At 40.3% G+C, this 24,518-nt stretch overlaps 1 protein-coding gene across 3 annotated transcripts; it reads left to right on the top strand.

Moving 5' to 3' along the window:
* On the top strand, positions 1 to 23,757 carry LOC146486341 (V-type proton ATPase 116 kDa subunit a 1-like). 3 transcript variants are annotated; one of them, XM_085100152.1, is made up of 23 exons: positions 1 to 194; positions 304 to 324; positions 892 to 970; positions 1,347 to 1,444; positions 2,084 to 2,212; positions 2,856 to 2,941; positions 3,588 to 3,797; positions 3,917 to 4,010; positions 5,519 to 5,596; positions 5,810 to 6,095; positions 6,185 to 6,324; positions 6,704 to 6,855; positions 7,585 to 7,681; positions 9,028 to 9,146; positions 9,798 to 9,843; positions 9,995 to 10,078; positions 10,444 to 10,530; positions 12,510 to 12,617; positions 13,896 to 14,039; positions 21,057 to 21,174; positions 21,768 to 21,869; positions 22,583 to 22,652; positions 23,252 to 23,757. In XM_085100152.1, the coding sequence occupies exons 1-23, from the start codon at positions 99 to 101 to the stop codon at positions 23,343 to 23,345; spliced, it is 2,538 nt and encodes an 845-aa protein (XP_084956278.1). In that variant the 5' UTR covers positions 1 to 98; the 3' UTR covers positions 23,346 to 23,757. The 3 variants fall into 3 exon arrangements, with proteins under 3 accessions (XP_084956278.1, XP_084956270.1, XP_084956286.1); XM_085100144.1 differs by having other exon boundaries at positions 2,826 to 2,941; XM_085100160.1 differs by having other exon boundaries at positions 3 to 194; positions 2,871 to 2,941.
* Positions 23,758 to 24,518: the final 761 nt, after the last annotated feature.

Below are 24,518 nucleotides of genomic sequence, written 5' to 3'. Positions count from 1 at the left end.
CACGTGGTCAAGTGGTCGAGTGATATGATCTCTTTTTGGTTCATGGTGGAATCCCGTATTTTTGTCGCCTAAATATACACTTTTCCTTCCTTGCCAAGATGTCTTCCCTCTTTAGATCAGAGGAAATGACACTGGCTCAACTTTTTCTTCAAGCTGAGGCCGCTTATTCTTGTGTTAGTGAGCTCGGAGAGTTGGTAAGCGGGAACGCCTTCCGTCGCCATTTTATTATTTAATTTCAGTTGACTTTTTATCTCAGTTTTTAATACTTACGCGTTTGTTTTGCGTTTCTTTTTCTTTCTCAAGGGTCTTGTACAATTCCGAGATGTAAGTAGTCCGACAATGAACTTTTGATATGTTTTTGAGGGTATGTTTAGCTGATCAAGACCTATCGACGATGAGGCATCGCATGTACAAAAGCTTGTAGTCTTGTTCAGTCTACAGTGAGTCTCCGTGAACTAGTGAAATGTTGTACATGCATGATGAAAAATTCCTCCTGAAATAAATTCACACTATTACAGACGCCCGCTATTAAGAACACTAACTCGCGGTCCCGAGGGTGTATAAAAGGCAGTTGACTGTACATGGATGTAAAGACCAGTCATTGATGTCATGAAGGACTATTTCAGATCCCAAATTATACGTAGTTAGCTCTTGTCACTGGTACAAACTCTTCCTGGATGAGCAGTTGGTGTAGCAGGGTCTATTGTAGACGAAAGCCTTGTCCGGGTACAGAAACAATGTATCCTGTATTTAGATTATCTAGTGTTATGTTTACATGGCCTTTTAGTTCTGAGAGTATACCCAACTGCCTTTCCTTTTGGTAATTTTAATTAATAAAAAAATTCAACCTAATAATTGTGTGTGGTTGATAATTACTTCTCTCCCCTGCAGCTGAATCCTGATGTAAATGCTTTTCAACGCAAATTTGTAAATGAAGTTAGAAGATGTGAAGAGATGGAGAGAAAACTCAGTAAGTATTGTAAAGTAGCTTTTCTTTATCTCATAGTGATTCCTAGTGGAAAACAAGCTGGAACAATTAACTTGGTTTTGTTCATTCCTACGTCTGTCGTTGATGAAAACCAGACTTAAGTTGCTATACAACACAATGGCATTGTTTTATTGCAAGCCAGGGAACATATGATGGATTACTAGTAAAATGATTATTTTTTCTCATCTGGTCTTTGGAACTACAAATGGATAGTATTTTATGAACTTTTACGAAGATCAGTGTAATTTGCACCTTATTATTTCCAAATGATGTTTTGTCTGTCTTGAAGCCTCACATGTCTGAGTCGTATGTTAATGGATTCCTAATGCACCAAATTGAATTATTATTATTTTAATAGGATTCCTAAACAAGGAAATTGAAAAAGCTGATATTCATATTGCCGACACCGGAGAAAACCCAGAAGCTCCCCATCCAAGAGAACTGATTGACCTTGAGGTGGGTATGGCTGGTGTTATAAAGCCAGGCACTTTGAGATTAGAAATAACAGAAAAATATACAACAACTGGGTGAGTAGGTAGAGTAAAAGACATAGAAACTATGTAACAATATGAACACTTGAAACTTTCGTCAGCACAGGTCTTAGCTTCAAAACATAAAATAATTTATTGTTATTTTAAAGGAAACCTTCACTCTTGAAATAAATAAATGTTAAATTGTTGAAAATACAATCTAATTTCAATTTCATTGGGAAACATGGAAATAATATTTCTGTGTTGGACAAAACAGTATTTGATTATTGCCTATTCTTGCTTTTAAATTTCCCGATCAAGCATTGCATGTTGGATTACATGATGTAATACAGTTGCTCAATTGTTTCACACAAAAGAACTTCTGCTCACTGACAATACTGGGAACTGTATGACATCATAAAACCCAAAACAGGATATAGTCATACTGTATCTGATTTTTAGCACACTTGAATGTTATTTTTACTTTTCAGACTAAAATTTAGATGTTATTTCAAACAATTTAAAGTCAATTTGTCGTCAGAGTAGAGCTTCCCAAAACAAATATTAAGATATTCAATATTAATTTATCTTCAGATGTTAAATATTTGTGATTGTTTCTCTTCAGGCTCAGTTTGAACAGCTTGAGAATGAGATGAAAGACAGCAATGCAAACTATGAAGCTCTCATGAAAGGCTTCTTGGAGCTGACAGAACTCAAACACATTCTACGCAAGACACAGACCTTTTTTGAAGAGGTATTAACTCCTTGTTATCTTTCTTGAGTTTGTTTATCTTGTTGGTTGAGGTATTTTATTAATGATTTTAGTGCTGTTATTGGGACTGTCAATAACGGTCACATGTGACAGTGTTAATATACTTAATAATTTACTTAATATACTTAATAATTTGCCAACACAACCTTCCAGTCTGGATTAAGTTAGTGTTTGCACGTTGTGGAGCACTATGCTAAATGGCTGTTGTATGCACTGTATTTTTTTGTGTATCATATTATGCCTTCTTATCGCTGCACATTGTTGTACATGTAGTGTTTCAAAAGTAAGACTTCCTGGCTTTCAAAATTATCAGTCTTTTGTTATGGTTTCTTCTAGGGAGAAGTGTGTACTTACTTTACGAAAATCTCCCAAAATGTGTAAATATATGGACACAATTTTGCTTTAAGGCGCTTTATGCAAATGGCCATACACAACTCATCTTCCCATTAAACCACATAAGAATAATGTTAAAGCATTGTTAAGTACTTGCATTACATGTATGAGAATTTCACCCATGTCACTTTGCATTTTATACTGGCTGTGTATTTTGTAGTGTAGTACTAGAACGCAGTGTTGTGTTGGTGACTTTGATTAGGCCGAACTTCATGTGCATAATCAACAACAGATCCATGAACCACAGGGCACCAATGACATGCAAGCTCTGTTAGGAGAAGAGCCAAAAGGAGCTCAAGCCACAGCAACTCAACTGGGGTAGGTTTTTATGTCTCATCCTCAGGGTCTTCTCAGTATTAGCTACGCTGTCCCAGTTACAATCAAAGTATCCAATGTTTTAAGTAATATATCAAACACGAGAAAGCGTGTTTCATCAGATATCCAAACAGTGAGAAGTAGGTTGAAAAAACGAGGCGCAGCCGAGTTTTTTTTAAATGACTTCGAGGTGTTTGGATGTCTGATGAAACACACTTTCGAGTGTTTGATATGGCTTCTCAAATGATCAATCATTCTTGGAGAAATTCAAGGCTAAAGTTGGCAAAATTTTTATTGTAATTAAGATCAGATATCCAAACCACGGTCACGGTAGTGATTTTCTTTGTTTTCTTTTGATGAATTATTAATGAGTTTGAGAATGGCATGACTTGCATTTGGCCAGCACATAATGTAGTGCTACAGTGTACTCTTGGAGAGAAATATCAACCTTCATCCCTTCCAACACAAGATTGGTAATCTTGACGATTGCTGACGTCATTAGTCAGAACCCCTGTCTAGGGGTACAAGTTACAAGCAGCAGTCTTGGGGAAAAACACTGTACTTGTGCTTGTTAGTTTAGTTCAGTGGGCTAAAAGTTATCCATCAGTTTCTAATCTTCTTATCCATTGTTTCCATTCACTTTTTGTAGATTTGTTACTGGAGTGATAGCTCGTGAGCGAGTACCTTCTTTTGAACGTCTTCTGTGGCGTGCCTGCCGTGGGAATGTGTTCTTCAAGCAAGCTGAGATTGAAACTCCACTTGAGGATCCAAGCACTGGTGACCAGGTTAATAAATGTGTCTTCATCATCTTCTTCCAAGGAGATCAGCTTAAAAGCAGGGTGAAGAAGATTTGTGAGGGGTAAGGAAAGCTGTATGTGTTTTTATTAGTTTTGAAAATTTGCTTTGTCTTGCTCATAAGTTTCGTGATTCTTTTTGGTCTTTTGTACATTGTACTGTTGATGTCTTGCTTCTTTGCAGTTTTCGAGCAACACTGTACCCCTGCCCTGAAACTGCTGCTGAGAGGCGAGAAATGGCCATTGGTGTAAACACAAGGATTGAGGATCTACAAACTGTGAGTAAATGCACTTTTGTATGTTTAAGGTGTTCCTGGAGGTTAATTTGCACATTTTCAACACATATCTACATGCATAAAATCTGTTGAAAAAATCACTTAAACTTCATCAAATTTTCACATTTAACACATTATTGCATGTAGTTTTTTCAAAAAATATTTTTATTCCGAAAGAATGAAAGGAATTCCTGAAATTTGATCTGTTTATGGGCGTGGTCAAAACCTTGCCATTTGGCATATCTCTATAAAACTCAAAGAGAATGTCCTGCATTTCAAAAAGCGTTGGCCAATTGATGTGTAATGTTAAGACCTAGAATCGTGTGCAAGTACGTCAGAGAAAACTCAAACGGGAAAAAAATATGTCTAGAAATGTAATTATGCAATCTCATAAAAAATGTGACGCCACTACGAGTCTTGTATTTGAAGGCATTTGACGCACTCGCACAAAAATGTTCGTTCAAGTACATATTTTATGGCTGCCAAGTTTCAAGCCCTTCTGATAAGCCTTCGGAAGTAATTTTAAATGAACACGCTCCCATCTTTCAATCAACATGCATTTTTTTCTCAAAAATTGCTCTGGAATCGTCAAAAAATCGGCTTGAAAGCTTCCGTCGGCTTGGATTCAATGGCAGCCATGTTTTTTTACGCCTGTAATAAGAGTTTACAGCGGTAAATCATCAAAAACGGTCCTCTTTAGGCCCTTTCTTTCCTTTTTTGAGGGGGCGGCGAAGCCGCATAATTTTACCGTCACTTTTCGTGCGTGATATGAGGGGGGAAAGTACGACTGCTCGCAGTTTAATTCGCCGTTTGTTGGATTACGCGATGCGACTAGGACCTGTTCGGCGTTCCAGCAAACCTGAAAGAAATATATATATATATATTGGAATGGTGTGTGCTTTTAGGTAGTTGGCTAAGTGGTGAAATAAGAAATAGCGTTTATTCGTAAAATTATCGCGCCAAGAAGCGAATTGCGATATTACGACAAACAATATTAATCACGTAATAGACTGCTGAGATGTTCAAATTACCGGTTTTGAAGAAATTTCTCGCATCAATAGCATCCACGCTTTCATTTCCAATATTGTCTCCACTGACTTGATCGCAAAAGATGATGTCTTTTAAAAACGAAGACAAATTTTATTTCATCCATCTAGAGATCCAGAACAGTCTCATCTTTCACGTAAAAGAGAGCACTATTGACAGATCTGTCAACATCATACTCTTTGGGGAATTGTACACGAAGACGACGCAAGGATTTTCGCAGTAGGCAGTCCGTGTTTTCCCCGCGAAAGACCCCGTAGAAACCAAACTTCCCTTGCTTATTACTCGCAAACGCTTTAGTCCTGATCTGTGAAATTTTAATTTATCTTGCATATGTTAAAAAAAGGTCATGATCCGAAACATTCGATTTAGCCTCCAGGAATACCTTAAGTTTTGATGGAAGATTGGAGAATCTAAGATATGATAACATTTCCATCTTTTATTCTGTTGCATTCGTTTTTTGTTAGGTGTTGAATGAAACACGTGATCACCGTCATCGCTTGTTGGTAACTGTGGCCAAGAACATCAGCCAGTGGTTCGTTAAGGTTTGTATATGTACACATATAACACTGGTGATCAGGTTTTAGCCAATTTCTGCACTTGTAAACAAAAATACTTGAAAATGATGACTGTTGCTTAGATACCATTGAACTTACAGTTCCCGTAAAAAGAAGCTATTTGCCTATATACAGCCATTTCATTGTAGCCTCCAGTAACATCAATTTAAGGCTTGTTCATATTCTTATGTTGGCTTCTAGGTCAAGAAGATCAAGGCCATTTATCACACCATGAATATGTTTAACCTGGATGTGACTCAGAAGTGTCTCATTGCTGAGTGCTGGTGTCCAGTGAGTGACTTGGAGACGATTCACCAGGCACTGCGCCGTGGTACAGAGCGCAGTGGGGCTGCCATACCATCCATTCTGAATCGCATGGCCACTCGTCAAGAGCCTCCTACTTTTAACAGGACGAACAAATTTACGCAGGGGTTTCAAGCTATAGTGGATGCTTATGGTGTGGCAAACTACCAGGAAGTGAACCCAGGTAATAATCAGGAAAGGTTTGATTCACACATGTGATTACCTAAAAGGTTGCTTGTTACATTGTGTTTTTGCTTTTCTTTGTTCCTCCAGCTCTTTTTACCATCATCACATTTCCGTTTCTTTTTGCGGTCATGTTTGGGGACTGTGGCCATGGCTTGATCATGTTCCTCTTCGCTTTGTGGTTGGTGTGTAATGAGAAGAAACTTCAGAGCTACAAAGAAGGAGGAGAGGTGAGTCTTTGTATAAAAAAAAAATTATTTTAGTTATTACCATTCTTTTGCCTTCCCTTCTTGAAAGTCATGTTTACTTGCATCATGGTCAATGTATTCCCAGGCTTCCTTGTTGCTCGTTGTGAATTCAGTCAAGTCTCACCTTACGGACACCCCAATAATATGGGCCGTAGCTAAATCCATGGCAAAAATAAATTACAGACGTTTGACTGAAATAAATTTCCACTATTATGGACTCTCGCTATTATTTTAAGGACACTTAACTTGTAGTCCCAAGGATGTCCACAGTAAATGGAGTTGACTGTACATAGAAGGTAAAACAGATATAACTGAATAAGTGCTAGGGATTAACAAAGTGATGTTTGTTTTACCATGACAGATGTTTGAGACGATGTTTCATGGTCGCTATATAATTCTGTTGATGGGTCTGTTTGCAGTCTACACTGGCCTGATTTACAATGACTGCTTTTCAAAGTCATTCAACATTTTTGGCACTGCATGGGACCTTGATGTATCCTGGGGTGCAATCACGTAGGCATTTGTGATCTATGATATAAGTTAATGAAGGTCTCATGATTTGTTTTTCACAAGGATTTTCCATTAGCTTTATTTGGGTGCTCTAGGGTCAGGGTGAGGAAACAGTTGGAATTACTGTATTGGCGGCACAAAAATAAAATTTTGTTTTTGAGTGAGTTAGTAAAATATTGTTTTTACACAAGAAATAAAATTCATATCTTCAAGCCACCATGTAATTTTCTTTCTATTATGTAGACAAATGTTTTGTTCACCATTTTCACCGAATGTTTGCATAAACAACCATGAAAAAGTGGGAAATGACGTCATCAATGAGGATATGGAAAATATGCCATACAGGCTCGGGATGTAGTTTTGTATGAATTTTACAGGTGGTGTATTTTCCAGTAAAACACTCATGTCTATATAATAAACATGGATGTGTAACGAAAAAAAAATGCAGGTAGCAGTTGTCTTATATTTTAAACTGTAGAGATCACCGCAGAGCTATGTGGGATAGTAATGAACTGAACTCACTTATCAATAGAGATGTTTACTGAGGCTTTCAGCCAGCAACTTAAAAACTGGGTGTCCAAAAGGCATGTCTTGTATAAGAGTACTAGGACAATTTTTGAATCATTTTTTTAAAAGTAGCCACTGCAAGACACCCTTCTGGCTTAAAGTAACCTTTTATTGACTTTAACCAGTGGTCACATTGTTTTAATAAGTGGATTTGTTGTTTATCAGTAAAGAGGCTCTGGAGTCGTATGACAAGTCCAAAGGAATCATGCTGGACCCAAAGAATACCTATGGTGGGATACCTTATTACTTTGGCATTGATCCAGTAAGTGTTGATCTGTTTCAGTGACATATGCAGATTTGTTTGACTTGGCTGGCTTTACTGTGTATTGGAAAATTGGGTACTAGGTTACGAACCTTATTACATTGCGAATTACCCTACCAATATCAAAACCAACATTGCATGTTCAACATAGGTGAATTTCAGAACTTCAAAGACCAGCTTTGTGCAACTGTGCACAAGTCTCGAGGCAACAACATCTGAATCATTTTCTGAAAATAACCCCTCAAGTATTTTCTAAAGTAAAATTTTTAAAGTGCCCATAACAATTTTTTTCTACTCTCTCATCCGAATATACACATCAAGCAACGACGTTCCCCGAAGAAATCTTTTTATTGCGACAAAATGCGATTTTTTATTGACTAAGGAACCTTTGTTGTGAATGCGTCTCACTGATTGTCAACATTCAGAGCAAAATGAGTGAAACAAAGACAGAAATTTAGCTTACTTCTGTTAGTACAGTGTAGTTTGTAACGCAAAACCTCTACTTTTGCGCTCTATCCGTGTCACTGACTAGAAAGGCTGACAGACATCATGTGATGTAGATTCAGGAACCAGCGCTAGAATGTTGCAAACAAAGTGAAAGGAAAATAGTGAGCGTTGGTATCTTGCTGTCCGTCTTCGTGTAATATCTGCAATGTCATCAGTTGAAGAGAACTTGTATGGCACAGAAGTGAGCATTTGAACAGCTAAGACAAAGTTGAAGTCACATGTTCCTTAATCTAAGTCACAGCTCTGAGAAGAACCGAGAACCAAGAGAAGACTAAGTCTTTCTCAAGTAGTGAACTAAAATGGCGGCAAATTTGAACGTTTTCTTATTTTTGAGAAAATCACAAATATTTTTTTCGCAAAACCTCTTTGATAGATGTGTAGATACAGATGAGAAGGTAAGAAAAATTATGTTATGGGCATTTTAAGCAAGAGGTTTAGAATTCAAAGTAAATGTGGTGACCTTTCAAAAAAGGCAATATTATTCATGTACATGTACATATAGGTTTTATCCAATTTCCCTGGTACACTTTAAAATATTTTTGAATTTGCCAGTTTCATGTTAATCCACAGGATAAAAGCGGTGAATAAAATTGTAATTTTATTTTATTTGTTTGACAAGTGCTGAAACAAGCTCAGATTAGGTATTTAGTCATGAAACAACAAGAGGTGAGAATTCTTTGTCTGTGAGGTGCACTTCCAACTCATATTGTCTTTAACTTAAAAGTATACTTAGGGTGTAATGTGCAGTTTCCCAATGAACTAAGTTGCAAAATGCACAGTAAAGTCTTAATTGGCCATAATAGGTTAAAAAGTTCTTATTTCTAACATGCATTTTGCAGATTTGGCAAGTGGCTGTCAACAAACTCACCTTCACAAACTCATTCAAGATGAAGCTTTCTATTGTTTTTGGTGTGACACACATGATGTTTGGTGTCTGTCTGAGTTTCTTTAATCACAGGTGAATAATAATTTTTCAGTTCAAATAAACTTTATATCTATTTGTCAGAATTGGCGGGCTGGACCACATTTATATGCCTTTTCAAATAATTGGTTCTATCTGTCCACTCATGCCAGTCAGTAAGCTAAATGTCTACTGGAGAAATAACTTTCTCTGTGGTTCTGAAGGTGCGCTTTTTTATCCACAATTCTGGAATAAGAATGGTTGGTACAGAATGCTAGGAATAATTTGGATTGTCTGCATAAAAAAAACCCCGTCGCTCCTGGCCGAGTAAATATTGCGTAACAAATATGGCGGCCGACTAAGAGGCTGCCATTAAAGCCGTTATTGCAACAATTTTCCCCGTACTTTTCTGTACAATGAAATTAGAAACAATGTTTCATTTTGTCCAAAAGTGTAACCTGATTTTTTCTCCGGTAGAGACGTATTTGAATCCGCAGCGCTCATCTCGCCGTCTGCCATCTTGGATTTTCATTTGCAACATTCTGTTCATTCTGCCCCTGGGAGCAGAATGGAAGGAATGGCATTCTGTCCATTCCGGAATAGGAATGCGGAATAGAAAAATGTGCGCATTTTACATTCTGTCCATTCTCATTCCAGAATTGTGAATAAAAAAATGCGCCCTAAGAGTTATTTCTGTTCTTGTTTTAGGCACTTCAAGAAGCCTCTAAACATTGTTTGCGAGTTTATTCCGCAGGTTAGTCAACTTGTTATAGAATTAAGTGTAGGGTGGCTGCATGCAGTAATAAATTTATAAAAGTCAAAGTGGTGGGGGTTGTTGTAGTAGTTTTGTGACAGGTACAGTTTACAAACTGAAACAGCATTTAATGGCTGTTGTTTTCTTGCAGGTTCTGTTTTTGTTTTGTATCTTTGGCTACCTGGTTATTTTGATCTTTTACAAGTGGATTGCTGTCAATGTGAATTCTCCTCATGTGAGTAATTAAACACCCTTGATAAATATCTTATGTTGTATTCTGTTATCCACTTCTCTGTTCACAAGTCATCTTCCCTTTCTAACAGGCGTTTTTCTTTTTCAAGGAATTTAGAGTGATATGTTGAATGGTCAATAACTGTGCATGTTGATCTTGCTATACTTTTTTCAGGTTCCTGTTTTTAGTTTGTTTGTTTGTTTGTTTTTTGGTAATGATCTGAGGCAAAGAAATGCAAATTAAACTGGTTTGGAAATGTTCAAACAAATAGCAACTTAATGCTGCGTCATTGGCTGTATTTTATATTTATGAGGCCTTTGCAAGTAATCACAGTAATTAATAAAATTGTGACGTGTTTTCTCTTGAAGCAACCAAGTTTGCTCTTGGCGCTGATCAACATGTTTCTTAAGTTTGGAAGCAAGATAAAAGCTGAGGACTTGCTTTTTTCTGGACAGGTGGGAAATGATATTAATTATACTTTTCATAGAACACATTTGTCAACTCCTTTTACAGTTTGCTGAAGCATTTGGCATAATTGCAGTGTTAATGGTCAACACCCTTTTACCGCAGCATCTTCATAGGTGCAGCTGCTTAGAAACATTTTATTGAATATTCTAAGTGGAACACTGCTATGGGCATTGTCTACCTTTGACCTGGTTATTATGTGTAGGCCTCTATTCTACTCTTGCACCCAGTAGCAATGACTAATTCATCAATTTAAATGCAGCTAAATGTAATTTAGGCTAAGTTAGACTTGAGCCAATGCTGTCCTGTGGTTTTTGGGCGGGCATGCGCGTTCTGGATCGCATACGGGTTTTTGCAGGGCCTGATATGTGATGCTTTCCAGATGTGTGAGGGCGTGCATTCTGCATCGATCAGTGAATCTGCTCCTTTCTCATTTCTTGTACAGCGCCACCTTCTCTTAGGCACCTTCTCCAAGCTCATCTATTGACGATACGTTTAATTCATGGGGAATCACTTGTGAAATACTCCTTTGCGTCATAGTATTTGCCTGCTTAAAAGGGATTACCTATATGCAAAGTTCTTGTGTGTGTGTGTGACAAATTTGTTCATAACAGGTATTTTATTAGAAACCAGACGTAGGTACTAGCACCCATTTACTCTGAACGTGGTACCTGCTTTTGGAGAGATTTAAAACCAGTCTAAATAAGACATACATGTATTAATGAGAGGTGCCCATTAACAACCAACAGATGTTTATGAAGAAACTGAAAATTGGACATCCAAGGGGCATGTCATCAGTAAAATTAAAAGTTAAAAGGGTTAAATGAAATTTCACTACTGTGTAGCACGAAAATTTTGCGGGAGTTTTGTTTTGCGGATTGGCGATTTTTTGTGTTTTGCGGGAACAAATTTTTGTGGCTCGAGATGACTGAAATTTCTGCTGGGAACTAATTTTTGCGATGCTCTCTGTTCAAGCAACAGAACATTTACGTGGAAGAAACCTCAATATTTTTAACTTTTATTGTACGGTATGTGGAGTCACAGTTTACTGTACTTACATATTAGAGACATATCACTGTAATACCTTGCTGCGTAAAGGGACTGAACAACAACGAAACAAAACAAAAAGCCTACCTGGCTTACTATGCACAACCAAACACTATATTATATTATATGAAAGCAGTATGAATGTTTGAATTACCGTAGCTGAAACCTTTCTAGGCATACAGAGGGGCTTTTGAGTGAAAGATGTAGCAAGTATACAACTTTTAGACCTAACTGGGAGCGGCCTGCTAAAACGCAAAACTTTGCCCTATTGTAACGCAGACTCAGCCGATGATAATAACACTCCTGTTCAGTTGAAGTTTCAAGACAGTGAAATAACATCTGTGCAGGCCGCCGCAGAAATGCCACTAGAGCATGGTTGGTCTGTTCAAGTCCAATGTATCGCCTCAGTGGCGCAGATCTATTAAAAGTGGAGTTTTTAATTTGACTGAAAGGAGTTAATTTTTGCAGCGTTTTATTTTGCGGGTGTTTTTTTCTGCGGGAACTAATTTTTGCGGATCGAGGTCAATCTGAAAATCTGCAAAAATTAGAACCTGCAAAATTTTCGTGCTACACGGTAAGTTTTTTTTTCAAAAACATCCATAGGGGGCCTGGACACCCTTCTGGCTGGAACATTAGTTCTAAGGAATTTTGCTCCCAGATTCAAAAGTTAAAATCACCTTGTTAAACAGGAAAGTAGATTCATCTGCCGTGAATGGTCATAGTTTAGCATTTTGCTTACACACCCACAGTTTGGTCTTACCTGTACATTGTAGTTATATGTGATGTTGAATTTGGCTCTGGAAGGCAACAAGGTTAATACTGACACCACAGACTTCAGAGAGATTAGAACCAGGTGTACCTCTAGGATACTGTTCTTAAATGTTGCAATGAATTAACTATTTAATATTGACTTTTCCCCCAGGCTGTTGTTCAGCCAATGCTGGTTGTCATAGCAGTGCTATGTGTACCGTGGATGCTACTGCTTAAGCCACTTTACCTCCGGCACCAGCACAAGGCTGCTGAACAAGAAGTAAGTTGGTTGAAATATTTAGGTGTGTCGCCTGACAGAAGTAGTATTTCCATTGTTTGAATTTCTTATTATTTCCCTTCCATCTCTTCGGGTATAAACTCACAAAACAACCAGCTCCCAGTTGGCTTGATAGCTCAGTTGGTAGAGCACTGCACCGGCATCGCAGAGGTCATGGGTTTGCATACCGTTCAAACCTGAATTTTTTGCAGGCTTTCTTTTTATACCTGCTTAAACGCCCATCTTCACCCAAAAGGCCTTGTACACGTTTGTTATTGTTTCCAAATGCTTCTATTGTTCAGTCTTGTGATCTGAATGGTTTACCAGAATATTACTGTTGATGTGAAAATCTGCGTATTCAAATCCAATTGATTGGTTTGTCTTTGGTTGCCCCAATTTATTTGAATCTCTCAGCACCTACAAAAGATATTTACTCCCCAAAGTACTGGAATTGTCTGTAGTTCTTTGTATAAAAGTCTTAACAAAAGATATTCAGTAGTTTGGTTCGTATTAATTTTGTAAGCGCCTGTGAGCAATGTGGTGGGGCACTTGAACAATTAAAGTCCCTGACTGTACATAGTTTTAGTTCGGAAAAATTTAAATCTTTTTGTTCTGGGGCCAGCTGTTCAAAGGCCGGATAACTTTATCTGCTGGATAAGGCACTATTCAGGGTCTAAAATATACTTCACGTAAAACCTTTTCCAAGGTTTTTGTACACTCCCAAACTTAACTGTGGTTAGAGTGTGCATATTCGCTTGTACAAGAGGAAATACTGAAATCTTTGCACAGATTGGAAGTGACGGATAGCGACTTATCCACTGGATAAAGTTATCCGGCCTTTGAACAACTGGACCCTGTAAGGTAAACAGTAATCTTTAGGGTCCCTCTTAGTCATTTTACAAGTTGGGGTGAAGAGAAATTAACAGCAATTGCTCTCCCAAATAGTGCTGATCAGGTTCATCGCACTGTCATGGTCTATCATGACATCATTATTTCTAACTTTGATAATCTAGCAATGACAATATGAACCAGCAGCTGACTACTGGGTAAATGATTGATTCAATTACATTTGACAATAGGAACAAACGAAGGAAAACTTCCCCGAAAACCATTCAGTTTATTCAATATCTGTTTGCTTACATCAGACAAATGAAATCAAACCAAACTGGTTAAACTTTGCTTGTTTGCCGAGGTCAGGAACATCATTCCAACAGGTTGCAGTAGGTATTAACCACTAACTGCAGCGGTCTTTCATTATTAATTGTTATTAACTACTTGTAGGGTTTCCAGAGGCTGAGGTCACGTTCGTCCAGTCCTCCTCCTGTGGCAGTGAACATGGGAGACTCAACACATGATGGGGGTGAAGTGGTTCATCATGATGGCCAAGCACAGGAACACCAACATAGTGATGAAGTCCATGAAGAGGTATGGAGACTTGTTGTAATAACAGGGTTGTGACAGTCAGGGGAAAAGAAAGGAAAGCAACATCATTTTTTCTCATAATCAGGAAAAAGCCATTTGGTTCAGGTTTGGTATGGCCCATTTCAGTGCATCCGGTGACAGTGTAGCCTCTGTTTTTATCACTATAAGGATAGGATTTGAACGGTGTACATGTATGTATCTTGCAGCTTTTGTGTTGCTGAGCCCGGCCATTTGCTTTTGCGGTTGTCGCAAGATGTTGTGTTTCTTATCACGGCTATCTGTCTTTTGATCCTTTCTTTATCATTGTAGCTTAATTTTTTGAAAGCTATGCAATGCGTTAAATTGAGGGCTTAAGTCCTCTTTAGTCACGGTTGTGTTTTTGTTAATATCGCTTCGCCGATCCACTCTGTGTAGTGGGAGCTTTAGTTAGTATTTTCCTCCTGTGTTTTGATTACGCCACAGAATGATTAGACAATTATCCTGAGTTAGCATTCTCGTTGCTCTGGCCAGGGGAGATTTCCCCGTGTTAACCATCACTGGTTTCAACCCTCCACAGCGCAATAACTCGGTAATTTCCATCCCCTCGCACAATAATTTCTCTCCTTGGTTTGGGTAAAATTTCAGCAGCCATGAAGTTATAACACACGTACGTAACTAAAAAGAAAACAATCTCGACACACATAATTACAACTGAAAAGCTTTATTGAGTCAATCCCCTCAAATTTACACCTAAGCTGCCTAAGTTTGTACTTTTTCAATACAATAACTTGATGTAGATTCGGTAGATTTCACAGTCAACCTTACGCAAGAGTGTTTATCGATAGTTTTACCGCATCAACCACACAAAAACTTACAATTTCCACGCACAAACATTAGTCACCTCCGCTTCTCACAAAATCACGGCGAAAATGCATTACTCTCTGTCCAAAACCACTGCTTTTGACAAAGAAACAACTCTACGCCATACATTTCTTTCTAGCGACTAGCAATGTTTGCCCCCTGGCGATCTCAAAATCCTTTGCGCATATATGGGTCTCTGATTACTGGAAAATCATTCATTGTGCCTCCATTGGGAAAGTCAAACTTACATGGTATCTTCAAAGTCTGGAAATTTCATCTTGGGATTAACACATTGATAACTGACTAAAACCATGCTTTATCAGAGTAATACAGAGATATTTTAGGTTAACGCCTATGTCGCAAATGGAGGTTGGGTGCCCAGGAGCCATGGGCTGGTACCGCCAACCCAAACCCAGGTAGGTAGAACACCCCATAAGCCTGCCCTACCCACAACCCAGCCACGAGCCCCGCCCGCCATGCCGAAGGACCTCCGGGTTGGGACAGCCCGGAGCAATTGGGGGCTCGTGGCCAAGGAGACACAGACCCCAAGGGACCAGACCTGAGGCACCCAACCCCAAGTGAAGAGACGCACAAGCCCCACCTGCTATGCCAACTCACTGGAGACCTGGGTAAGAGAGCCAACTGGTGTGCGGATATAGAGTTGATAGGCATCACTAGACCATCGGCCTAAAGTCTTAATAAGGTGATCAGGGATTCCCCGTGCAGCAGCTGTGGTAGCTGCACCAATCCGGAAGCTGTGGCCTGAGTAAGAGCCTGAATAACCAGCAGAGTGTAAAATAGCCTGCACCGTGGATGATAGCTGCTGCCGAGTTAACGGACGGCCATCCGCATAGCAGAACAGGGGCCCTGGAGATGGACCACGCAGAGCCAAAAAATTACCAAGGGCCAGCACTGGGCAGACAAGGCTGTTGCCCCGACCCACATAAATGTCACAGCCTACGCGAAAGGGGTCTGTCTTCGAGCACTTGATATGAACTTTAAAACATGTTGGGTCCACCAAGGAATCCGCCTGCACATCGCCAACTGTCAAATGGATACTAGGGTCAAATGAAGAATTTGTGGTAAACTCACCAGCTCGTAGGAAACCGAAAAAACCGAGGCAACACGCCGCCCAGAGCATGACATGGTCCCGGGAGTTCAGGTCCAAGGATCGCTGGATGACCTTTAAGAGGTCAATAGTGATGGGAAGGCGCTTAGTGGTAGATGAACCTTGCACACGCTTAATGCCCCTTAACAGCCGCTGTAGCTGCAGACAGTTAATCAGGGGATCAGGTAAGCCATTGTCAATGTGAAGGGACCGCACTGCACTGAGGTACACTTTAATGGACGAGTGGTGTAGGCTGTCAGCCAAAAAAGAAGCAAAACGCATGAGCGATTGTTCATCAGCTGGCAAAAGAGCACCATCTGGACTCAGCTGGCCATCCTGACGGCAGAAATCAAAGTAGCGACGCTGGGCGGACAAGTATACCCGACGTGTAGACGGGGCCAGACCCTGGTAAAGAAAAAATTGGCATCTCTCCGTCACATGACGTGCAACGCCTCCAGTAGAGCAGGGGGGACTGTCATCGGAGACTGCTCGGCTTGTGGGGCCAAGTGCCTGAATCGCTGAAACTGGAAACGGGAAAGAGCATCCGCAACTGGGTTAGATTTACCACGAATTGAAGATGCAGTAAAGGAAAATGAATGGCGCACTGCCAACAATGCTAAGTAACGCAACAAAACCATTAAGTCAGGGTCTCTGGAGGTACCAGAAGACAGAACAGCCACCACAGACTCGTTGTCGCATAAAAACTCGACCCGCCGTGACGCCCACCCAGGTCCCCACAAGTACGCCGCCACAACAATGGGGAACAGTTCCTTGTATGCAATTGAGAGAGGCTGCTGTGAAGCTGACCACGCACCAAAGAACCACTGGTTGTTAAAGATAGCTCCATAGCCCAGAGAGCCTGCAGCATCTGATGACACTTGGAAATCTGGAAGGGGGGCCCACGAAGGCATAAGGAAGAAACTGAGACCCTCCCAGCTTTGGAACAGTTCCTGCCACCATGTCAAGTCCCGATGAAACTCCTGGTTCAGTCTAATGGGATGGTCATCGCGCCTGAAAGTACACAGTAAGTTAATCATGCGTCGGAGAAATGTCCTTCCCTGAGGAGCTATCTTACATGCATGGTGGAGGTGGCCAATAAGGGACTCCAGCTCCCGCCGCTTACAGAACCGCTTACCTGACCAAGTACCCAGCAGGGCAATGATCCTCTCTCTTTTCTCCGCTGGGAGACTGGCCTGCATTGTGGTGGAGTCGAGCTCAATACCAAGGATGGAGAGGCAAGTAGAGGGACCCTCCAGCTTCTCAGGGTGAAGGGGGAGGCCTAACCTAGAGCGCAACTGGATACACGCCTGTAAGTTGTTGTAACAGACTGGGGAAGCCAGAGGACCTAAGGTCAGAAAATCATCCAAGTAATGGCGAAGGAAGTCAACTCCATAGTGTTGAGTCAGCATCCACTGAACCAGGTCTGCAATAGCAGTGAAGATGTAGGGTGCTGAACGCAGACCAAATGGGAGAGCCAAGTCAACGTAGTATTTGCCACGCCAAACCATTCCTAAGAGCGGACGATCCTGGGGATGAATAGCCACATTGCGATAGGCGCTCGCCACATCGAACTTGGCCATAAGAGTTCCTCGGCCCCTAGCCATAATGCCTTCTATAAAGGAGTCAACCGTGACATACTGAACTGAAAAGGGGGGTTTTGGAATGCCGTCATTAACGCTGTGGCCCTCTGGTGAAGAGAGATCCAAGATGAGACGCCATTTACCCGGCTGGTTGCTTTTCGGGATGACTCCAAAACGACTGATGTGCAAGTCAGGAAAAGGAGGCGATGTAAATGGGCCGGCAACTCTTCCATATGAAACCTCTGTCTCAAGGTAAGCATCTATGACAGATGGGTGGACAAGGGCAGATCGCATGTTAGAAGAGGCTGACTGCAGGGTGACTGATGAGGTCTCAAAGCCAATGTGGAAGCCCTCACGGAGACCGGTAAGAACATAGTCTGCTGCCGTCTGATCTGGATAGTCACACAACTCTGCCTGAAACTGGGATAACTGCAACGGGGACACCAAATGTACTGGAACTAATGGAGAAAACGAATGAACAGGAACCAAACTTCCGGATAAACCAGTTGAATCTGAAGAAGGCACAGCCACTGAGCCACAAAAGCCACGGTGCTGGTCTGGAGCAACAGGAACAAGATTATTTACACTATGTACACCAGAAGCAGGAGGACTTGTAATCCTCTCAGTACCGCCCCCCCTTGGCAGGGGAAGGGGAACGTGAGCGACCGACCCCTGGGGGGTGAAAGGGGCAGCTAACCCTGGGGTGGTCGCTGTTACATGAACTGCAAATGTGGCGATAACGGCATTCCCCGAAAGGCCAGCGGCATTGCCCGTTGTTCCACGAGATGCAGTAAGGGGGTTGGGAGTTGTAGCCCCGGCTTGCTGACACGGTAACGGGTGGGGAAGTAGAAGACTGGGGGTTGGCGATGGGTGCTGGCGACCGCAAGTGAAAATTATACAAATCCAAATTCATCTTCGACCAGTCAGAAGCCCCAGTTGCTGCAGCATCCTTGCGAAAAGCAAGATCATACTCCATCCAAGCTCTACTCGTTGATTGCCGAGCCGTTTGTATGATGAGCAATTTATATTTAGTGAGGTCTGGCCAACGATGGGGATGGGTCGCACACATCACCATCTGAAAAATAGTGAAGGCCTCGGTCCAGGTCAATATGTCCTGTATTTCAACCGCCCGGCGCTTTTTAGAGACCACCAACTTGCCGTCCAAAAAGGTTTGCGGCTCGTGCTCTGCCGTCCGCAGATTTGCTGACAACAAGTCCGCTAAATCTACGAACTGACCGCTCGTAATCTTCGCCACAAGTTTAGCGGGAATTGGGGCGTGTCCTGGTCCAACCACAAATGCTTTGTCCACAGACGGTGGGAAAAGCAAACTGCAGAGACTGGAAGACGAGCTGGCAACATGAGTGGCCGTCAACGGTGAAGCAAAAGACAGCACAGGCCGAGCCGAGTTAGAGCCGGTGGTGGCTGACACGGACGGGAAGGTAGATACAAATGCCGGCAACGTCCACGTACCTGAAGCGGAAGCCATCGAGCCTGCAACGACCGTAGCAGGAGTTGAACAAACGGTGGACGTGACACCTGAAGGAACGCTCGATACAGGAGCTGCGTTATCCCGGATCGCCGCGATGATGGTTGGAAGGGAGTTACTGAACGCTTGGGCGATAGCGGACGCGATGTCATTGGAGAACGACGAGGACGTTCCCGCCGAAGCCGCCGAAACTACCACGCTAGCAGCAGAAGAACAAGGTGAAGAAGTGCATGTAGACGGGATTACACCCGCCGACAAACTGTTGTAAGTTGAGCGCGGATGAGCCATGCGAGCCGAGCAATGAATGAACAACAACACACGCCAACACGATGCGAGCGACAAAACCCGTCCGAACACTCACCAAAAAACGAGCAATGACAGTCAAACCACCCTTATAGAGAATAAATCGAAGGCTGACCGCTAAGGCAACGCTTTTAGAGAAAAAACCTCGATGAAAAACGAAAGAAAAGCCCAACAAAACGCGATAAACTAGCCACGCCACGAAAAACGCTGAGTAGAGTAAATTTCCGAGCACGTGCAAAGGAGCACGCCTAAACTGCAAGAGAATACCGCTGGCCACGCAACTGCCTGCAGACCTGAACCAGGCCCCAAACAATAGTGTAACAACAAATGCCCAAACGCTAATGTGCTACCCGTGCTCAAACTATACGCCAATAAACGCTAACGCCTTGCTACGCCACGCCACCACGGAGCAAACTTGCTCCAAGTCGTTAACTAAGTTAAATTACATTTAACCCTATTTAAATATTTTTTCGGTAAACAGTTGTCAGGAAAAATTTTCAGTAGAGTACCCAAGAATGTAGAAGGTGAGGGGGGTGACAGTAGAAAGTTACATTATTTTGATTAAAGAGATGAAGCTAAATGGGAACCCTTTTTTTGCATAATAATTTTTTAAAAGAAGTCAAGACCATGTGATATTAATGTCGTAAAACAGTACAGTTATTAATTTTAAAGACATTCTGCAAATATTTTGCCACAATAATAGTTTATTTTTAAGTAATTTACACGTGTTCTAATTAACAAATAGATTCCATTTTGCCGTGTGTCTGTACTGTGATAATGCACAGATGACGTTAAAACGTGGTGAGAACAAAGAAGTACGCTACGAGCTGCAGGCAAGTAGCGTGACTGCAGTTCTAACCACGTTTTCACGTCCTCTGTGCATTATCAGAGTACAGACCCACGGCAAAATGGAATCTATTTGTTTTATACAATAACCAAGACATTTCAACACATTTCGTGAGCGAGCATCGCATTGCCTGAGCTGAGTCAAATCTTTTCAGCAAATTCAGTTTTAGACTACAACACACATGCAATATTGTGATCTTCTAAAGAGTATAATCTGAAAGAATTTCATTAACAATATTTTCAAAACTAACCTTTATTCCAGAAGGAAATCCTGACCCCAAAATATTACAGCATGTTAGTCGCTTCACTGCGATTTGTAATCAATTACTCGCCATTACCGGATTTCTATCGGCAACATATTTCGACAAATATTTGCTTCTTTTTCACGTCACAACAAAGTTCTAGCTTTTTTATCCTGGTTGAGGTCACTCTCAATGGTCTTTCTCCAATTTTTTATTTTGCAGTTTTCCTTTCCTGCGAAAATTTGCCTGCTTTTGTCCGCTACTCGCAAAAAACAATTTGAAAAACTTTATTGACCAGTCACTCTGGCTGGACTCTAGACTCTGATCACGTGCGCCGGTCACACCACTCGATGACGTCAATCGTGCGTCTATACTATAATCACACACTCCTCTAGACCAATCAAAATGCGAGTTTTACACAGTTCATTGTATAAAAGAGAGTGTCAACAAAAGTTTATGGCACGTAATTATAGTGGTGAGAATTTTTATGTCTACTTTGCATGATCGACAAAAATATATCAATCTAAATTAATACAAGTACTTAGTTTTATTGCATCTTTACTTTGAAGTGATAACATCTTTGTCAAGGGACTGCTTTTTCCATTTTTGTTCTAGTTTGATTTTGGGGAAATATTTGTGCATCAGGCCATCCACACCATTGAGTACTGCCTTGGTTGTATCTCAAACACGGCTTCTTACTTGCGATTGTGGGCGCTCAGTCTGGCTCATGCAGGTGAGAATTGTGGCTCATATATATTTAACTTACAGTGTACCTTACATATCAATAAATCAAATAAAAAAGACTCAATATAACATGCATGTTTCTCAAAGTGGAGCGTGGCCAGTAAGTTTTTTATTGTGTTTTACATCACTTAATTAAGATTTTTATTTTATTTTTTTGTGCTGACATCTGTATAGTTGTAAGCAGTTAACATTCTTAAACAAGTTGATAATGCTTAACCCTTTTACTCCCATGATGTGAATGTTAATTCTCCTAACTGACTGCCATACATTTCTTTTTAAAGTTAATTCACAGAATTTGGTGTCACATCATCATTGAACAATATCACCTAGTTGATGATTTCTTTCTTCTCATCACCTGTCTGGTTGACAAATTGATCACTCCTGGGAGTGAGAAGGTTAAACACGTTTTTCCTGTAGATGTATAGCCCACACAAATGTTTGAAGGAAGCACGTCCTTCATTTTCCGATCAAAATGTGTTGTTTTTATTTTGTACTGATCAGTAAGCAGCTCTGACGAATTGGCGGAAGTTGGCCTGAATCCAATTGAACCCCTATTTTGCTCTGGCTTGTTTGTTGTTGCAGAGTTATCAGAAGTGTTGTGGAACATGGTGCTACACTTGGCTCTTGGTATGAAGGGAGGACTGGGAGTTGCTGCAGCCTTTGCTCTGTTTGCATTCTGGGCTGGTAAGTTACTCTTTCCCTTTCCTTTGCCTTTCATACTTGTAACCCTTTGCCTGGTTGTTTGATAGCTCACAAATACTAATCGTGGGTCAAAAGGTAACCAAGGTGTCATGTTTCTTGTTTAATGTACACTGTAGTTTTCATTGTTAATTTTAGAACTGAGGAATCAAACATAAAAAATCCTCTTGAAACTGGATTCCAAGTTGACAGTTTACCCAGTACACATATTTAAAAATAGGGTGCAACAAACCATTTGCTTATGAGAGGTAGACTGTTGGATCTCTTTCATCCAGACACCATGTAGCGAATTTGTATCATTCACACTTGCTGTGCTACCTGGCACCTGAGGTCACAGGTTTTGATTTTTGAAGGGCAGAGTTGTTGGTTCTGTGCTATACCCCATCCTGGAGTACAAAGGTTATGTTTTGTGAGGCCTTTGTCTCACAGGCTAATCCAACGTGGTAAATCGTACAGGGAACAGAGGTTCTGCTCACAAAGCTTTGATTGTTACGAGCACACACAAGTCTACCCCACCACATTGGCGCATAGCACTACAGTTACTGCTCATTACATTGTCATGATTACACAGTGAGAATGATTCAGACAGCATCAACTTTTTACACTCTACCTAGACTAGGTATTGAACATCATAATATAAAAAAAATATATGAATTACTTGTGTTAAATACTAACTCAACTCCGTCCTTGTTTTGTAGTTCTGACTGTTGCCATCCTGCTAATCATGGAGGGATTGTCAGCATTTTTGCATGCTCTCCGTCTCCATTGGTAAGTTCTTCTAGCTTCATCTCACAGTCATTTGAATTATCTTTGAATTCTCTTAATGCTGTTGTCTTGGACGAGAATCTTTGCTCCCATTGTGTTTTCATTAAGGGGACCCAAAAAAAATTCCGAGTGAAAGTATTAATGCTCTCAGTTCTCTGTCATTTCATGCTAATGTACTCTTACATTGTACATACAAAGTCTCCTTTCTTACCCCATGTATTTCTTATAGCAATAGTGGGGAGTTAAAATATCAGGAGAAATTATGTTGGTGATCTTATCCTCTATTCTCATAACATTTCTCATTAAGTAAATTGTGACTCTATTAAGGCAAAACTATTTATCTCATAATTAACACCGTCTGCATGAAAAATTGTATTTTTTATCACTTTGAACGCTTTTCTCTTTTTAAGTACTCAAACAATTGAACTTATGCAACTTTGAAACTGGTGACATGGAGTCATCGAAACATCAGTTAATGTTATTATTGCTTGTCTTTATTTTAGATTGTTTATCGAAAACCTCTGTTATTAAAACTGATGTTACATAGTTTTAGGTTTTCTGTAAGCTATAGAGTTGTCTGACATTTTAAATATTTTTTGCAGGGTCGAGTTCCAGACCAAGTTTTACCAAGGGATGGGATACAAGTTCCAGCCTTTCTCTTTCAAACTGATTATAAGTGGGCAGCTTGAAGAATAGTGGGAATTTCTAGGTTGTCATAGATTTAGAAGTCAACGCATATCAAATTTAGATTGATTTTTTATAATGGAGGAAATTGAACATTCTCTATTGTAATTTGTGATGAGTTTTATTGACAAGGCATTCAATTTAAATTGTCTATTTTTTCTTGAGATTGCTGTGTTAAGCTGTCGTGGTTCCATTAGTAGCAAGGAAAAGACATAGGTACAATTACTGTGTTTTTTGCTGGCGCTATTGATGTGATTGGTATAAGGCTGATTGCTAGTAATTATTATGAAATTCTGCTGACTTACATGTGCAGTTGTACGTCAAAACTAATGTGGAAGGAAAATTCAGTTTGTTTTGTTACATAGGATTAAGGATTTGCCAGTTATCTGGGATGTCAAAGGGAAATAAAGTGTGTCAATCATGATTTGAATGTCTTTGCCTTGTTTTTCTGCTGAAACTCTTGGAAGCCAAACCCAACTGCATGATTCAGATCTTGTTCTTTTCACTCTGTATTTGAATTTGCCTTGATGCTTTTGAACAAAAAGAACATGTTGTATTAAAGGAGATGTTGTGGCTTAGTGTTTACTTCACTAGATGTGTAATGAAGTTTCAAGTTTATTCAAAAATTCAAAAATTTAGCAAAAAAGGAGAGACGGGCCCACAGGTGGCGAGAGCTAATCTAGGCGGGCCAGACTTAAAACTGTGTAAGGATAAAATTAATATTATTACAGTTATTAAAATCAGAGACAGAACAAATAGAATTTAGGGGAGGTAGAGAAATCACGAGCAACACACAAACAAAAAGAAGAAAAGTCAAAAAGTTAACGAAAAACAAAAATTAACGAGTTGCAACTAATAATAATTGTTAGTAAGTGACTGAAAAGATTTGAACCTTGAACCTCCTGATTACAATTATTGTGTTCAAATCTTTTCAGTCACTTGGATATCTGAGCCCCATCCCACCCCCACCAGCCATCAGGTCATGTTAAGTTCTGTTCCCAAAAACATTCCCAGAAATCATAGTTCTTGAGCCAGAACACCAAGGAAGGACAGGCAATGAAGTGTATGGAGACCATCCTGTGTCATTAAATTTTGTTCAGTTTGAAGTCTAACCATGTCGATTGCATACTTTCCTTGTGACCTATTTGATACTCTCCTTGTTAGCTATTTACAAAGCAGAATTTA

This window comes from Pavona decussata, unplaced genomic scaffold (genome assembly GCF_977016875.1).
Source record: "Pavona decussata unplaced genomic scaffold, jaPavDecu1.1 SCAFFOLD_21, whole genome shotgun sequence".
In the NCBI taxonomy this organism is placed as follows: Eukaryota; Metazoa; Cnidaria; class Anthozoa; order Scleractinia; family Agariciidae; genus Pavona; species Pavona decussata.
This window is presented reverse-complemented; position numbering and strand designations above follow the sequence as displayed.

Bases quoted from the DNA above. Each gene is read 5' to 3' on its own strand.
- LOC146486341 (XM_085100144.1), top strand. From the start codon at position 99: ATGTCTTCCCTCTTTAGATCAGAGGAAATGACACTGGCTCAACTTTTT. The intron at 195-303 runs GTAAGCGGGAAC...TTCTTTCTCAAG, and splicing joins TTAGTGAGCTCGGAGAGTTG to GGTCTTGTACAATTCCGAGA. The intron at 3,798-3,916 runs GTAAGGAAAGCT...GCTTCTTTGCAG, and splicing joins GTGAAGAAGATTTGTGAGGG to TTTTCGAGCAACACTGTACC.